This window comes from Gracilinanus agilis, chromosome 2 (genome assembly GCF_016433145.1).
Source record: "Gracilinanus agilis isolate LMUSP501 chromosome 2, AgileGrace, whole genome shotgun sequence".
NCBI classification, from domain to species: domain Eukaryota; kingdom Metazoa; phylum Chordata; class Mammalia; order Didelphimorphia; family Didelphidae; genus Gracilinanus; species Gracilinanus agilis.
Window position 1 is genome coordinate 646774626 of NC_058131.1, and position 18808 is coordinate 646793433.

Here is an 18808-nt window from a genome sequence, read left to right on the forward strand (position 1 = left end):
TTTTTGGTAGTATTCATTCATTCATTCATTCATTCATTCATTCAACAAATGCTAGTTGAAAATAGATTCTAGGAGGGTTTTGTTTCTGTCTTCAGAAGGAAGGCAGTGAGATGACATCAAAGTTCCTGGTAACCAGAAAACCTTAGCATTCTATGCTCACGGTTGGAGATTCAAGTTAGGGTTTACAGTCAGAAGCCACTAGTCCCAACATGCATAGGATCAGGACCACAGACTCAGACTCTGGGAAGAAAAGACAAAAAAAGATGAATGATAATATTTCCTCCATGATTTATGAAATTAAATTTCATGAATTTGTCCTTTTTATTTTAGAGAAGAAAATGGGGGCAACCCGGAGAACATTCCTGATGGATCTAGCTCGAAAGAAAGGTTTTAGGGTTGAAAACGAATTAAGGTAGGACACTACTTACTTCATTTAAAAAAATTAATTGGGTTTTCTATTATAAAGATAATTTTAAATTTATTTTTTAACAATTACATGTAATAACAAATTTTCACATGTGTTTTCTGAAGTTATATGATTGAAATTGTCTCTCTCCCTCTCTTCTCTCCCCATTCCTGAAGCTGGCAAGCAATTTTATCTGGGTCATATATGTATTATCATGCAAAACTTATTTCCATAGTGTTCATTTTCTTAAGCGAATAATCATATAAAACCAAAACCTCAAATAAACAAGTGAAAAATTGCCTTCTCTGATCTGCATTTCCAACTCTTAACAGTTCTTTCTCTGGAGGAGGATAGCTTTCTTTATCGTAAGTCCCTCAGAACTGTCTTGGATCATTGTATTGCTGAGAGTAACTAAGTCTAGTTTTGCACTCTGGTGAAGGATGGGGATGGGGGACAGAGCTAAGCCCTGATTAGAATGTGGAGAAAGTGGTGCGATTTTTGCTGCTTAATTTTGTTTTTGACATAAACTCATCCATTTCTTTGCATTTTCCCCAACTCATTCTAAAGGGTTTCAACTGCTTTAACACAGAAGCCTGGTCTTCCTGTTTTCCTTTCACCTGGGCTCCTCTATGTATATGTGGCTTCATTGGCAGGGGCTAGGTGACTGACAGGTGCATCCATTCTGCTTGTAGACTTCTAGCAGATACAGACCATCAAGTGTGGTCAGGAGGAGGATTCTCTGAAGTGTGGCCCTTGTCAGGATCCACAAGGAGGGTGATGTTGCCCTCGAATCCATGGGGAACAGAGGATACAACTGCTGAAAGGTACCCTGGAGGCCATCCAGGACCCATTCATTTTACAGGAGAGAAAGCTAAGGTCTTAAAGAGGTGTTAGGACTTGGTCAAGGCCATATAACTAGTGAGAGGCAGACTGAGAATAGGAATGCATGCTTCATTGCTCAGCCCCCATGAAACATAAGCATAATAGATCACACTCCCGAATGCGTTGAAATTACACCCTAGAGAGGGAAGATGACTGCGCAATCATTTTCTGCAGGTTGGTGGGTGTACCTCCAAACTAGTCATTAAACATAATATTTTAAGGACTTTCTAGTAGATATTAGGTCTACTAGTATACAACAAGACCAAAAAGCTCAATTTAACTGGAGAGGAGAGTATGTGGAAAAGGATCCAAATCAATGTTGATTACAAATATGACCTTTGGGATTTGTGAAATCAATAAAGGTAAGGCAATCTGACTGATCTTGAATGTATAGGGTCTTGATAAAATATATTTTAATCTTAGTTTATAATCCTAAACCCCAAACCATCACTTTACACACATTCACAAATGCATTCACACACATACATACCTTGGAATTCTCTGGGAAAGGAGTTACTTGGGGAAAAAATTAAGAGAAATAAATAAGAAATTTCCCAGTGAATGTGAGTCTGTCCTAAACTATGAGAAGAGAATAAATTTCATAATAACTGGTAATATATTACTTTATTCATAGCCAAAGCAAAGAATACAAGTTCTGAAAAATATCATCTACTATAACATGTACCTCAGAGACTTTTGTTTCTCCTTTTGTCTTTTCTTTCTTTCTCCTCAATCTCTTTGCCTCTATGGTCTCTTTTTCTCTCTCTCTGTTTCTCTTTTTCTTTACTTCTTCTCCACTGACTTTCCCCCTTTCCCTTTTCTCTTCTTACTCATAATGTACAACTGGAATATTTTAAAATTAATATTTGTTGTTTTATTGAATGATTGTTATCAAATTATTTTTACTATCTCTACCTTTAGTTTTGTCAAGAGGTGAATCAAACATTTTCTATTTCTCTTGTTTAAAAAAATTCCAATTCAGTCTTTTAAAAATTAGTGTAAAAGGCCTGATTCTTATTTTTCTATTGGCCAGTTATTATTCTATTGGTTTTTAAAGTATAGATCAAGGTTCCTCTATAGAAATCTGTCTTTCCATCCTTGATCTACAACCTTCAATGTGATTAGAATCTACTCCTGTTTAAATTATTTATAGGAAAAAGATAGCAAATCTGCTTCAATTTCATTTCCGTAAGATTTCCTGCATTATCAAGGAGATTTTTGGTGATGTTTTTAGGTTTTGTTTGTTTTCCAAGCAGTTTTTGAAGATGCTCTTGAAATGTGGAATATAATAGCTATGCTAGCATGGGTTATTCATTTCACCTCTCTCTGGGATTTTAGAATATAGATACTTCTATAAAATTAAGTAATTAGCCTAGATGATCTCTAAGATCCTTTCTAGGACTAAAATCTAATGGCTTCCCATGACACAGAAAAAAAGAAATAGAGACAGAGAGAGATGCATAGAGTGAGAAAGATGGACAAAGTGATATAGAGGAAGACAGAGATGGAGAGATAGAGACAGAGGAAGAGAGAAACAATTTTAAAAATTGTTTTGACTTTTAAAATTTATTTTTTCCCTCCTCAGTGAACCATCACTAGCAACAAAAAAAATTTTAAAGTGAGAAACAAGCAATTCATTAAAAACAATCAACATATCAACTTTATCTGGCATTATATACAATGGAGAATAATTTTTTAATCTTATTAAACAATGATACTTGATAGTTGTTTGGTAATTTAAAGCTTGAAAATGGCTCTATATTTGTACACACATATATATACACAAACACATGTAATATATTTTATATACCTACATACATAAACATACACACATAGACATATATGTAAGATGTACACATAACACATGTACATACATACTATATGTATATGCATATACATATACACACAAACACATGTACACATATATACAAACACACAGAATCTCATTTCATACTTAGGACACTGTGAGATAGATGTTATTTGTTTAGACTCATTTGATGATGAAGAATCCTAAGCTCTTAGCTAGGAAGTGACTTGCCCAGGGTCATGCAGCCTAGTAACAACTATCTGATGTTGTATTCAAACTCAGATATTCCTGGCTCCATTTCTAGCACTCTGTCTACTATACCAGTTAAATATGGTCATATCTCAAATAAAGAAAATTTGCCCTTTATTCCAAAGTGTGGTTTTTGTTTTTTTGGGGAAAAAAGATATATATATGAAAATATTTCTCCTACAATCACTAAACTCCCCAAGAAATTAAGCATAGAAACTCAGACAGAGAAATAGAAAGCTTCTTTGGCAATGAGGTTCTTGTTTAGAGCTTTTCCTGCTGTCAAAAATGCTGCATCTTTGCCTGGGGAGGGGCGGGGGAGAACCTAGCCCAGCTGCACAGGCAAGAGAGGAAGCTGATGTATAGAGACGAGTAAACTGTGGCTGTGCATTTGATTATGGCAAAGTTCCCAGACTTACACAGCGGAACAAGTATGTTTAATAGAAATGTTTTATATAAAAGTAAAAATAAATGCATATCAACTACAGGAAACAGAAGTCAGAGCTCTCAAACTGAATTTTCTTTCACAGAAGTTTTACCAATCTAATCAGGATTGGTGATAAAGAGCCTGACAGCAATTAAAAATAAAATTGCTCATTTGGTGAATTGAAGAGTAAGAATGGGAAGGGTTATTAGGGATCATTTAGTCCAGAGCTCTTATTTTATAGATGAGGATAAAGTGAGTGAGCTAGAGGGGAAGTGACTTGCCCAGGGTCACATAGGTCTTATGCGGCAGAGGTAGGATTTAAGGTGTGCTGCAGTGGGAAAAGTATGGGATTGAGTTCAAATCCTGATTGCCATTTATTTATTAGCTGTGGAATTTGAGCAAGTTCTTTTTCTAGCTCTGTTTTCATTTCTATAAATTCCATATCTGTCACATGGCTAAGGAAGTGTTATAGAAGTTTTGACAGTATTTTTCCATTTTTTTGTCTGTTTTCCTACTTTTGTTTCTTCTTTAAATGTTTTTGGGATGATTTTAAGTCTTAGTCTCTTGCCTTACTTTCTATAAAAATTGTCTTTCCTTCACTAATCTACTGTTTTTTTATGTTTTATGAGACAATATTACTCATGATATTCCATTATCATCCTCTAGAAGATTTTATAAATAAGGTTATATTATAACCAGTAGTGCCCTTGACTGTTGAGTCTCTTTGATTAGCCAAGATGATAAAATATTTGGTGGTTGGTATGGTTTCTAGACTCCTATGATTTTCCTTAGGTGAGTGATTTCATTTAAACTCCCTTAGAAATGGTGAGAATCAGAGTTGAAATCCTTTATTGTATGTTTCCCATTATTTGGTTTCAAAAGCTTTTCTGAATAGATCATTTTGGAATATTCTCAGTTACAATGACATCTTCTCATTTGTATATTCTCTTCTACTTTAATATTGGTTTTGATCTTTCTTCTATCTGATTATAGACAACTGATTTGAAATTGGTTCCCACATGCCCAAAGAGCACTGTGTGTACCCTTTGACCCAGAAAATACCACTACTAGGTCCATTTGCCAAAGAGATTTAAAAAAAAAAAAAGGAAAATTACTTATCTGAACGAAAATGTTTTTAGCAGCTCTTTTTTTTGAGGTGGCAAAGAGCTGGAAATGGGATTGGGAAATAGCTGCAAAAATTGTGACATACGCTTGTAATGGAATTCTACTGTGCTATAAGAAATGAAGAAGACCAGTTAGGTGGTAGATAGAGAGCCAGGCTTGGAGAAGGAAAGTCCTGGATTCAAATTTGGCCTCAAGCACTTCTTAGCTGTGTGACTTCTGGCAAGTCACTTAACCCAAATATCTAGTCCTCACTGTTCTTCTGCCTTAGAACTGATATCAATTCTAAAGATAATGATTAAAAAAAAAGAATGAAGAGCAGGATGGCTTCAGAAAATCTAGGAAGACATCTAAAATGCTGAAAAGTGAAGTGAGCAGAACAGCGTGCCCGGTAACAGCGATGTTGTACGATGATAGGAAGATTTAGCTCTTCTCAGTGATTCAATGTTCCAAGACAACTTATGATGAAAAATGTTATCCATCTCCAGAGAAAGAAATGATGGAGTCTGAAGGCAGATCAAAACATACTTTTTTTAACTTTCTTTTTTTCTTGAAATTTTTTTGGGGAAAATTTTATTTAATTGATTAATTTAGAATATTTTTCCATGGTTTCAAGATTAATATTCTTTCCCTCCCCTCCCCCTGCCCCATCCCATAGCCAATGTGCAATTCCACTAGTTTTCACATGTGTCATTGATCAAGACCATTTTCTTGGATTTTTTTTTGTGTTTTGCTTTGTAATATGGATAATATGGAAATATATTTTGCATGACTACAGTGGTATAATCTACATCAAATTGCTTGTCCTCTCTAGGAAGGGTGAGGGGAAGATAGAGGGGGAGAATTTTGAACTCAAATTTTTTTAATATTAAAAATTGTTTTTACATGAAATAGAAAAGATAAAATATGGAAATAGCTTTTTAAATGGTTTCCACATCAGTAAACACTAATTTCCTATTTGTTAAAATATAATTAGTTTCACCTTTGATAGTGTTACTTTGTGCTTTCTACGTCTAATATTCCCACTCTCTTTTCAAAGATTCATGCTATAAGTATAGTCTATAAGCTTTTTTCTCACTTCCCCATTTTTTACTCCTACATCACATTTTCCAACATAGTCCCTTATGTACACATTTGCACTGAAATGACCAAATATCAGAATATATATGTTGATTTAATTTAGAGGGTCTTAATAGAATGCCTCTTCTTTTACCTCTTCATTTTCTATAAAAGATATTAATTCATACATTATCATCTTTTTCACACTTGTCTTTTTTGTAATTTTTATCTGAAAAATGAGATTGACCAAGTATACCATGAAATGCCTTCGTATGTATTTCAAGAAAACTTTGTCAAATCATTTTTGTCCTAATGAGATCTCTGAGACACTTAGCTGAAATATTTGATTTAATTATAGTAGGACTGTCAATATCATTCCTCTGCTACTCATTGTTTACTGGAGAAGGATCTCATATTTAAATATATAAACGATGAAGTTACTATTTGTAGAAGGACAGAATATGTGATTTCTATCCTTCGTAGGCACCTTTCCTTCTATTCTACTACTATAAGAAAGGACCTCATTAGTAAATAATTCTTATATCTGGCCCAGGGTCCCCATGTATTTCATGGTGGCATCTGGTGCATGCAACTCTTCTCCAGGAAATTGAAACTCTACACTCACAAGTATTATCCTTGTTCCCTAAGGTGCGATAAGAAGAGACCCCTGCTAGTTAAAAAATGACAACAACATCACCATTCACTGCTTTGTCATCTATCCCATAGCAATTCAGTGACTCACATTGTGGCAGAAAATAATTCTGGCTCAGATGTCCTGGCATGGCTCAAGACACATAAAATGGAAAAGACAACACAGTTTGAGCTCCTTGATATCTCTTGGCTGATTGAATGCATGAAAGCTGGAAAACCAGTGGACACAAAAGGAAAATATCAGCTCGTGGTAAGTTAGAAATAGTTTTGATTGATTTAAGAATAATTTCTCCAAGTGATAAATAAGCTGCTTCTTACTTTCACGTTTCTCAAGATCCATGATTTTTTTTTTAGACCTTTACATTCTGTCTTAGAATCAATATTGGTTCTAAGGCAGAAGAGTGGTAAGGGCTAGGCAATGGGGGTTAAGTGACTTGCCCAGGGTCACACAGCTAGGAAGTGTCTGAGGCCAGATCTGAACCTAAGATGTTGTGTGGAGATGCAAAGCATGGAATCCCTGCAAAGGTACAGGGAACTTTGGGTGAGGCTGTCCCTGTACCTTTGCAGGGATTCCATGCTTTGCATCTCCACACAACAAAGACCTCCCATCTCTAGGCCTGGCTCTCAACCCACTGAGCTCCCCAGCTGTCCCAACACCCATGTTTTCAATCATTTGGATATTCCCTCAGCAACTCAGATTGCTACACTGCATGGTGAAAATATTCACTGCCTGGTGACTGTTGCCTCTCTGGTCATGAGCCTCAGCTGGACTCTGACTACAGACTTACAAACTCTTTGCTAGCACTGTCCTCCTAGAAGGACATTAGAAATTATCTAGTCCATCTTCTCATATTTATAAGATTGTAAAGAAATTGGTCCTTGAAAGCCCAGGACCTAACCAATAACAGGTGTTTGATAACTAAAGTTTAGTCTAATCAAGTGATCCCTTTATGATGCATATTCCTATAAATGAGTCATTATGGAGGAAGGGCAAACAGTGATCACATCAGATACCTTATCTCCTATATCCATGACGTTGGCTAGCCCACATGCCTATAATTCATAGCCTATTCTTAGATCCCCCTGACTGAGTCCCTTTTCCCCTTTAAGGCAAAGCTCAAGCATCATCTTTAGATAAAGCCTTTCTTGATCCCCAAATGCTGGTGCCCTCCCTTTCAAAGTAACTTTCAAATAGCACTTAAAACATATTTGTATTTATTCCCTTTATATTTATGCTCTCTATATTTATTTATGCATGTCTTGCCTCCCTCATTAGAATGGAAGTAATTTTCAAGTAGCAATTGCTTCAATGTTTGTGCTTACACTATAGCATTTAGAACAGTGCCTGGCTTATACTTGACTCAATCAATCTTAGTGATTTATTGATTTCTGATTGAAGAGCCTATTGTCCCTTTAGAGGATCTTAAATATAGAAGCCCTGGAAACTCTCAGTGACTTTGAAAGTCCAGGAAGTTGAAGAGAGAGTCTGCAGTTGGGGAAGAACTCAGCTCCTCACTTCTTGGTGGCGGGGGCGGGAAGGGGGAAAAGAAGGAGATTTTCTCTTTTTCCATTTTCATTTACCAAAGTGTTTGTCAAAGGAACTAATTACTTGGAAGGAGGCACTACATCCCATTGGAGAGTTTGTTCAAAAGAATTCTAGGCACAATTGAGAAAGGCACATGGAGCAAGAGTCACTCAAGGCTAGAGGAAGCTTTGAGTATTGTGATACCTGGCAGCAGAAAAGAAAGATGGCAAAGGAATCAGAAGAAAAATAGTCCTGGCAACTGAGAGTTGAGCTTCCTGAGGACTCTACAAGGATAGGGAGAGTATCAAGGCTGACTGGCAATGGCATTTTAAAGTTGCCTTGGCCATTTATGTTCTCAGCATGTATTACTTTCTACCATAGTTCTGGAAGTTTTTACCCACTCTTCTGATAAATGTTGTGTATATTTGTTGGATAGTATACTCCAAGGTTTTTCAGGGGAAATGATCTATGGCTGCCATTCCTCTATACTATTTTAGTAAATGCCTTGGCTAAGAGGTATTTGTGTCTGATGGCTGACTATTAAAGGGAAGCACATTTCTGGAGACTCATGGGCTACAGTTTTGGAAAGCACATGTCAAATCTGTGGTAGATGCCATCCTTTGGGGAACTCATCTTGGCATGTAAGTGCAAGTTGGGAATATTTCAGAGGAGATATTACAGTATCAGATTTAAGTCTAAAAGGAAGCTTAAAGATAATCAAATCTAACTCTCTCAGGAAACTTAGGCTCAGAGAAATAAAGTGACTTGTTCAGGGTCACTTCAGCTAACGTATCTCTGTTGGAATTTGTACTTAAGACTCCATATCCAACATAACAAACCCCTAGATTCTAGAGCTTCACTACTCAGACATGAAATGCCAACTGGTTTTCTTTCTTCCTTTCCTTCTCCCTCTCCCTCTCCCTCTTCCTCTTCCTCTCCCTCCTTCCTTCCCTCCTCCTCCTCCTCCTCCTCTCTCCTTCTCTCTCTTCCTCTCCCTCTCCTCTCTATCTCCCTCTCCCTCCCCCCCCCTCTCTCTCTCCCCCTTTTGTCTCTCTTCTTTCACTCCTCTCTTCACTTCCCTGCATAAATATTGCTGTGCCATTATTGTGTGATGGGCCAGCCTAGATATACCAGACTAGAGGCTGTAGGCCTTGTCGCTTTTATCTATTGTTTCCAAACAACCTCAGAGCGGAAGAAAAATGAATATGTTCATGAAAGCAGGTTCTGTCTTCTTGCTAGCACAGGTCTATTGTCTGGCCTCCTTAATTGAGTTAACAAGGAGTTGTATTAGATGACTGCTAAAGTCCCTCCAGCTTTAAGATTATATGATTTAAAATATATTTAGTTTCCTACTCTCTAGAGTAATTCCCTATTCTTAAAATTAAAAATTAAACTGAAACTATTAAATTAAAAAGCATTTCTTCTGAATATCAAAAAATTGGTGCCACTTTGATTAAAAGGTTTCTGCTGAAATTACTATGAGTTCTAGAAGAAAAAAAGTGATTGGCTTTCTGCTTTATTGCTTAGGAGAGCAGAGTTGATTCAGCTAATCCAGACCCAAGTGCAGGCACCTTGAAGATTCTGCCTCCTGCAACAAAAGCCATCTCCCAATATGCTTGCCAAAGACGGACAACTTTAAACAACCATAACCAAAGGTTTACGGTAAAGTACTTCATATTAATCAATGTCTATAGAAAATTAAATGAACATATTATAATTGATTCCATTTATCCACAAGAAAGCTGGCCATAGTATAGATTTTCTAGGACATCTTGGGTATCCGTCCCACTTATGCACCACATTCTCATTGGCCATCCTTTTGGTAAGCTTCAGTAAATTGTACCATTCCCTTCCCCCAAATAGGAAAGTTTTTGAAATTAGTTTATAGTTAACTCCCTTTGAGAATTATCTATAGTACCATTCAGCTAATTAAGAATGAGGCTAATGTAATGTAGGAATGAGTACCATTCAGCATTTGGCATAGTATTTGACACACTCAATGTTTGTTGACTGATTTAAAGACTGACTAGACTCCTGGACTTGGAATCAGGAAGATTTGGGTTAGATTGTCATTCTGACACTTGTTATATGACCTCAGACAAGTTCTTTAACTTCTATACACCTCAGACAACACTCTAGCATTTTACCAAGTCATAAATAGGTTGCAACCTTGCACTTGTGAACTAAGATCCCATTTAGGGCGTTCCCTAGGCTGATAGAATTAATAATAGTAATAATAATAATAGCTAGCATTTGTGTAAGGTTTTAGGGTTTGCAAAGCACCTTACAAATTTTATCCCATTTTGTCCTCATAACAACCATGGAAGGCTGAGCTATTATTATCCTCCTTTTACAGATGAGGAAACTGAGGCAGAAAAGCTAAGTGATTTTCATAGAGTCACACAACTAGTGCCTGAGGCAGGTCTTAACTCAGGTTTTCTTGATCACTGTGCCACCCAGTCCATCTATGATAGCATATTATAGTCTCCCTATAGTTATAATGGCTCACTAAATGCATTTCTTTCCTTCCTCAATAAATAAACCTTTTCTCACCAGATTTGGGGTATTTACCTATTCTGACTTTCCTACTCTAAGAAATTGGATGAGTCATTGTAAAGCACAGGTTGATGGATATCAGGAGTCTGCTTTTCAAATAAAGGTGTTGCCTCTGGTGCAGAAAGACTTTGGGACCACTGGGTGATATATTGGATAGAGAACTGGACATTAATTCAGGAAGATCTGGGTTCAAATCCTGATGCAGATACTAGTTGTGTGACTCTAAATAACTTTATCTCCCTCAGCCTCAGTTTGAACCTCATCTGAAAAATAGGGATGACAAAGAGAAATAACATGATTATAGCTCTTTAAGAATCTTAAGGTGCTATATGAATGCTATCATTGTTTATTATTATTATTATAATTATTATTATTAGGGAAGGGAATAAGCATTCACATAGTGTCAAGCACTGAGCTTTATAAAGATTATCTCATTTCATTCTCACAACAATTCTGCAAGGAAGGGCTATAATTAACTCCATTTTATAGGTAAGAAAGCAGAGGCAAACAGACATCAAGTGACTTGCCCAGAGACACACTGTTAGTAAGTGTCTGAGGCCAAAATTAAACTTAGATCTTCATGATTCCAAAGTAGTAGTAGTAGCTATCCTCCTCCTCCTCCTCTTGCTGCTGTTGCTATTGCTACTAATATTTTTTATTTTATTTTTATATCATGTAAAACACACTTCCATGTTGGTCATTGTTGTAAGAGCACACTCATACATAACCAAAATCCCAAAACAAAAACACTGATATGAAAGATATTATGCTTTGATCTGTATCCATCCAACTCCAACAGTTTTTTCTCTGGAGGTGGATAGCATTCCCCATCTTGTCTTTCAGGATTGTCCCAGATCAGGGCATTGCTGAAAGTAGCCAAGTTTTATAGTTGATCATCAGACAATATTACTGTTGCTGTGTATAATGTTCTCCTGGTTCTGCTTATTTCATTCTGCATCAGTTCATGTAGGTCTTTCTAGCTTTTTCTGAAATCATCCTGCTTATCATTTCTTATAGCACAATAGTATTCTATCACCAACCTATACCACAATTTGTTCAGTCATTCCCAATTGATGGCTATCCGCTCAATTTTTAATTCTGTGCCACTATAAAAAAGAGCAGCTGTAAATATTTTTGGATGAGCAGGTCCTTTTCCCTTTTTTATTTTCTCTTTAGGAGACAGACCCAGTAGTGTTATTATAGGATCAAGAGGTATGCACAGTTTTATAGCAGCCCTTTGGGCACAGTTCCAAATTGCCCGCCAGAATGGTTGGATTAGTTCACGTCTTCACCAACAATGCATTCGTATCCCAATTTTGCCATGTCTCCTTCAGCATTTATCACTTTCCTTTACTGCCATATTGGCCAATCTGATAAATGCGAGATCACGGTGCCTCAGGATTATTTTATTTGCATTTCTCTAATCAAGAGTGATTTAGAACATTTTTTCATATGATTATTGATGACTTGATTTCTTCATCTGAAAATTGCTTGTTCATATCCTTTGACCAAATGGTCAAATTGGAAAATGACTTGTAGTCTTATAAATTTGACTTAGTTCTCTATAAATTTGAGAAATTATACCTTTATTAGAGAAATTTGTTTTAAAATTTTCCCCACCATTTTGTTGTTTCCCTTCTAATCTTAATTACATAAGTTTTATTTGTATAAAAGCTTTTTTAATTTAATATATTCAAAATTATTCATTTTATATCTTATAATGTTCACTATCTCTTGTTTGGTCATAAATCCTTCCCTTCTCCAAAGATCTGCCAGGTAAACTATTCTGTGTTCCCCTAATTTAGTTACGGTATCACAACTGCTACTACTATTACTACTATTATGACTTTCAGTTTCTGCATCTTTAATTGGGAATAATAATAACATCTACCTAACAGGGCTCTTTTAAAAATTTTTTTTATTTAATTAATTGATTTAGAATATTTTTCTATGGTTACATGATTCATATTCTTTCCTTCCCCTCCTCCCTCTTAACCCCTCCTCCCGTAGCCAACGAGCAGTTCCACTGGGTTTTACATATGTCATTGATCAAGATCTATTTCCATATTATTAATATTTGCATTAGGGTGATTGCTCAGAGCCTACATTCCCAATCATGGCCCCATAGACCCATGTGATCAGGCAGTTGTTTTTCTTCTATGTTTCTACTTCCACAATTCTTCCTCTGACTGTGGATAGCATTCTTTCTCATAAGTCTACAGGACTCTTTTTTAAAAAAAATTATTTTATTTTTCCCAATTACATTTCTTTTTCTTTATTTTGAGTTCCATATTTTGTCCTTCCCTTCTTTCCTCCTTTCCTCTCCCTGAAATGGCAAACAATCTGATACAGATACCTAGGACTCTAGTGAAGAACTGATGAGAGGCTATATGTAAAGTATTTTGAAAATCTTAAAGGATTCAATTAAGCCAGCCAAAATTATTATCAGTCTCAGTTTCCCCATCTGCAAAATGGGAATAATAATTACACCTGCCTCACATGGTTGTTGTAAATATCAAATAAAATAAATAATGTAAAGTCCTTAAAGCACAATATAAATGTTACCTAATTTTCTTAGGTTTTATTGGTGAATGAATTTCTTGGTCACATGAAATAATTCAGGATTTGTGAATCTGGATTTACTTTTTAGGATGCTTTTGAGATATTGGCAAACAATTATGAGTTCAAAGAAAATGATGCCCTTTGCCTGGCATTTATGAGAGCAACCTCAGTGCTGAAATGTCTTCCATTTGAGATAGTCAGCTTGAAAGACACAGAAGGCCTGCCATGGATTGGAGATGAAGCGAGAGGTATCATGGAGGTAACTCAGAAATGACTTTGATTCATGACATTTCATGTATAGTTTTAGTTGATTTTTCTATTTAATCTGTGTGCGCGCGCGCGTGTGTGTGTGTGTGTGTGTGTGTGTGTGTGTGTGTACTTGGGAGAATCCTGCAATTCTATTTGCATGGCCAAGATGAACTGTTGAGGGGTCAACTTACTGGGAGACAAAAGGAGAGGCAGTGAAGTATTGGGGATCAAGAGCAGGAGACTCTGGGGTCTTGTTTTCAGTCTGCCAGGGATCAGTTGAATGAGTCTGGCAAATTGCTTTCCCTCTCTGGTCTTCATCCATAAAGAGAAAGAATTGAACTCAATGGCCTTGAATGTCCCTTCTGGCACTAGAATTATGATCCTAGATGATCTCAGGATTCTTACAGTTTGAAAATGATCATGATAAATTCTCTTGGGAATTTCTCTATATTGAAGGGAAGAAGAGCTCACATTCACTCCCAGGTCCTTTTTCTGGGCTGTAAATAGTAGTTCAGAATTCATCATTCCATAAATACATGTAGAGGGAACAGTAATTTTGTCATTGAAATAAAGGCATAAAAAAGTTATTAGAATTATCTGGTCCTCCTCATTCAGGTCAGTTAGTCAACAAATATTTATTAGTCACCCGCCATGTGCCAAGCACTATATTAAGTGGTAAGGATACAAATATGAAAAAAGAAAGTACTTGTCCTCGTGGAGTTTATAATCTAATAGAGGAAGTCATTGTACAAAAGGCTCCAAAAAGCTTGGGACTGGGGAGAAGAGAAGGTAGCCAATGGAGGTGGGGGAGAAGGGAAGTCAGTCAGAGGAGTCCCAAGGTACTGAAGCCAGGTGAAAGATGAGATGTCTGAGCTGAGCTGAACACCCCTTAAATGGGAGTTTGATATTTAATCCCCCAAACTCCAATCAGAGAGGCAGAGGGTTGTAATGAGACCCATTGTCAAGGCCAATGAGTTCTTACAAGATGATGAAGTTATCCCAATAATGAGCTTCCAGGACCACGATGAAGAAATCAGTCAGAGATATCCCAAAGTAGTACAGCCAGCTGAATTACTAAATGAGGTGCATAAAATTATTTCTATGAGTCCTTGTAGAAACCAGGGTCATGCTTGAAATTGAAATGAATTTTCACATGCTAATGAAAAAAGTAGACTGAATTCAAGCAGAAAAGTAGTTCAAAAAATTAACTTAATGCTCAAAAATTACTCTGGTGAATTGACTAGGTAGAAATGACCTATGGGTATGAATCACAAAAGGCCTGAAAATTTTCCTCTAGTTAGGAGCTAAAAGAACAGAGAGATCCCACTCTCATAGGGAAAGACTGCCTGTTCTTTGGTAACTTCAGTTCCTTTGGAGATCTAGCAGAGACTCTAGCAGTTGGAAAGACTGGCAAGCAGAAGTTCTTAGTGTCTGATTCCTTAATCTCAGCAGTACCTTCCATTTAAAATACAGAAGAGTGTATAACTACTCATTAACAAGAGAAAGCCACGTGGGGGTATTAGGAGAGTTCTGCCTTTATTTATTGTGCCACCTCGTGTTTTGTACATCCATGACTATGTCTCCAGTTCCCAATCAATGACCTCTATCATTCTCTGCCAGCTTCTCTCTCACCTTGATATCTGCTCCTCTCTTCAAAAGTTTTAATGTTCTGGCTTCCTCTTTCTAGAATTTGGATTTCACTTTTCTCCACCATTTCCTGAACTGGAGTGATCCAGATCTCAGGTCACAGTGGTTAGCCATTAACCCTTTACCTCCTGTCACATCGTAATAGAACAAGACAGAGAACACTAGAGAGTTTGGTGAGGCACCCATTGAAAAGGCTGTTGGTGCCCCATAGTTTAATCTTGTAAATATGCCAGATTAAGAAATAGCAAACCATCAGTTCTCCTCCCCTGCCCTTCACAATAGGGAAGTGACAAGGACAAAGATCGCCACATTTATTCTATATCTTTCTCTAGGATTAATTACATAGGTAACGAGGCAACATGGTACATAGGAAAGAGCTGATTCAAAGGAAATAATGCAGACTTTTCATTTGGAGAACCTAGATTCAAATCCTGGTTCTGATACTTACTACCTTTAGGACCTTGGTCATCTTAGGGATTCTATTTTCTCATCCATAAATCTAGAGGAGCAGGAATCAATGATCTTCAAGGTGTCTGGCAATTCAAAAATCTATGAAATTGTGAAATCCCCAAAAATCTGGGAAAGAAGTCATCTCCTAGTCTAGTACGACATACATTTTTTAGGCAGAGCCAGTGAGAGAATTTGCTTTGCTTGACAAAATGTATTTGCTTTTCTTCTTTTCAATTTGGGAGTGGAGGAAGTGGAAGAAAGAGAAGGCCTAGGGATAGGGTTGCCCCCTCTCCCAAAAGAGGAAGATGAAAGAAAAGAAGAGAAAGAAAAGAGAACCATTGTTACATTTTTTAAATACACATAAGAGAACAGAAGGAAGTCCAGAAGGAAACAAAGAGAAGCAGGACAGCCTCGAAAATTACATGTTAAATTTATTTTATATTCTACTATAGTATATATTATGTAGACACATACAAATACATATGTATGTGTATGTATATGATACATATACATAGAATATGTGTGTGCTATGTACCTATAATACATTTATTCACACATATATATGTATGTAATTACAATTGTCCTTCAATATTCATAAGGGTTGGGGGTACAGAACCCCAGCAAATGTGAAAAACTGAACAATTTTAAACCCCAGCCCAAGCCTTTTTTTATTTTTAAAAATTTTGATCATATTTATTTAACACACAAAACATGTGGCACCCATAAAATAAGTCTCACTTTCTACTTAAGAGAGAGAATAGCATCTCACACATTATGCAAAGTCTCCTTAGTTGTGGGTGTAGGGGCAGCAACTTCTTCATGAATTTCCTTCTACAAAAAGTACAAGATATAATGATTACTGAGACAGAAAATCATGTGACTGAGTCTGGATGGTAGAAAAGGGGGAGGTATTTCCTAAGAGAGTATGTAGCAGGGGCAGCTAGGGGGCTCAGTGGATTGACCCAGAGAAAGGAGGGCCTAGGTTCAAATCTGGCCTTAGACACTTCCTAGCTGTGTGACCCTGGGCAAGTCACTTGACCCCCATTGCCTAGCCCTTACCACTCTTCTGCCTTGGAACCAATTCACAGTATTGATTCTAAGATGGAAAGTAAGGGCTTAAAAAAGCATGTAGCCTTTAGTTCTTTAGAGCATTGAAACTTTTGACAAAATTTAATTGCTTATAACAAATGTCCATATTTATACTTATGGCAGTAAATGATGAGATAGATTAATAGTACATAGTATTTGTGACTTACTAAATTTTTTTTAGTTCTTAATATACAGATGTTATCTGTCATTTTCCACAATATGTTGCAAAAATCTCCCCAAACTTTCATTTAATTATTGATGGCCAACCCGTAAATAACCAAAGCTCTAAATGTGAAAGCCACGAATATCGAGGGCTGAATGTACATGCATATATGTAAATGGGTGTACACTGTGTATATATATAATATATGACTTTAAAGAAAAATTTGAGTAATGGAATTCCCTTCGTCTGTTCTCCTCTTTTTCTATATTAGGGATTTGTTAAGTTTCAGAATTTTAACAATTTAAGAAATACTCTGCGAGTATCCCTTGGGGATGGGGAGTTAATGGAGAAAATCCTATGAGTCTTTTCAAACACTTATGGAAATCCTTAGCAATATCTATTGCCTCGATTTCAAATTGTGAATGTGTGTTTTATTATCTCTTGTAGGAAATTATAGAAGATGGAGAAAGTTTGGCAGTTCAAGCTGTGCTAAATGATGAGCGCTACCAGTCTTTCAAAGTAATTTTTCACTTTATTCAGCCTGGAGCTGCTTAATGATGTAGAGCCAGTATGATATGATAGACTGGATAGGTGGTAAAATGACTAGCTTCCCTTTCCTGCTTGCTCACTCCTCGGGTGCTCACTTATTGCTCGCTCTGCCACAGATCAACAGATCAACAGAGTAGCCTTGAACCTATGGAGGTCATTCAGTTTTCCTTACTTTAAAGTAACTCAATCAGGTTGGATCAGGGTGGACTCTGTCAGTTTGGCAATGCCCATGGACCCATACTCAGAAGAATGGTTTTATAATAGCTAACAGTTGTATAGTGTTTTAAGGTTTGCAAAAAGACTTATAAATATTATCTCATTGGATCCTTAAAACAATCCTAGCAGGTAAGTGCTAATAGGTATCCTCATTTTACAGATAAAGAAACTGAGATCCAGGGAAATGAAATGACTTACCTAAGTCATGTAGGTGTTAGTTAAGAGGCATAGCCAAGAGTTGAACTCAGATCCTCTGATTCTAGGTCAAGCTTTGCAGGGACAGGCTTTGAGTATTTGAAAATATTATTTTATCACTTCCATAACTATTTACTGCTACCTATTTGTTTTAGCTGTTTACGTCTGTGTTTGGAGTGGGATTAAAGACGGCTGACAAATGGTATCGAATGGGTTTCAGGACACTGAATAAAATCCAATCGGACAAAACCCTGAGATTTACCAAAATGCAGAAAGCAGGTAAATGAGTCTTTACAAGATGCTATCGATCCTAATAAATTATGGCTATTCATGGAGTAAGAGGAGGAGAGACAAGATGTCTTAGAGACAATCATGAGAGCCCTCTGTAGAGTCTGATAGATCTTTCACCCCTTTTCATAGCTATCTAGGACTAGGGGGACAATGGTAGAAAGGGTATACCCCTGGCACCTGTGTGGAATGACAACTGAAACCTAGTATCTTTGAGGAGTCAAAAAAAAAAGTCAAGAACAGAAAGATGAGGTGGAGATAAATGGGGTCACAGGAGCATAGATTTAAGTCAGTTAGCTCAAGCCTTTCATTTTATAGATGAGTCTCAGAGAGTTAAGTAACTTACCCAGGATCACACAGCTATTAACAGAAGTGGAATCTGAACTCAGGTCTTCCCGACTTTAGGTTCAGCACTCTATTTCCTCCTATATGGTGGTGCCTCTCAGTAGTCAAGTGTGATAGGCATTGAGGGAAGATGCCAATGTAATGACCTCAACCTCTGTCTCTTCCTCCTGAGGGTCTCTTGTGTTTTCAGATGCCCGTTGCCCTGTGGTACATAAGCCCTCCACACATAAGGAAATTTTCCATATGCCCAAGTCCATCTTCTGGTTTTCCTAATTTTGCTAACAGTGCTATAATTCTCCCAGTTAAGCTGGCTGGAAATCTTGAAATCACTTCTGATTCTTTTTTTATATAAAAAAACTATATATATATATAAT

At 36.8% G+C, this 18808-nt stretch overlaps 1 protein-coding gene across 1 annotated transcript in view; it reads left to right on the forward strand.

The window, feature by feature from the left end:
* The first annotated feature begins 209 nt into the window (after window positions 1-209).
* Window positions 210-18808, forward strand: part of DNTT (DNA nucleotidylexotransferase) — a 32951-nt gene continuing 14352 nt past the window's right edge. Inside the window, exons 1-6 of the mRNA XM_044662651.1 lie at window positions 210-412; window positions 6676-6850; window positions 9653-9787; window positions 13332-13502; window positions 17289-17360; window positions 17957-18080. Of these exons, the coding sequence (XP_044518586.1) occupies window positions 210-412; window positions 6676-6850; window positions 9653-9787; window positions 13332-13502; window positions 17289-17360; window positions 17957-18080 (880 nt within the window). The remainder of the gene's footprint in view (window positions 413-6675; window positions 6851-9652; window positions 9788-13331; window positions 13503-17288; window positions 17361-17956; window positions 18081-18808) is intronic.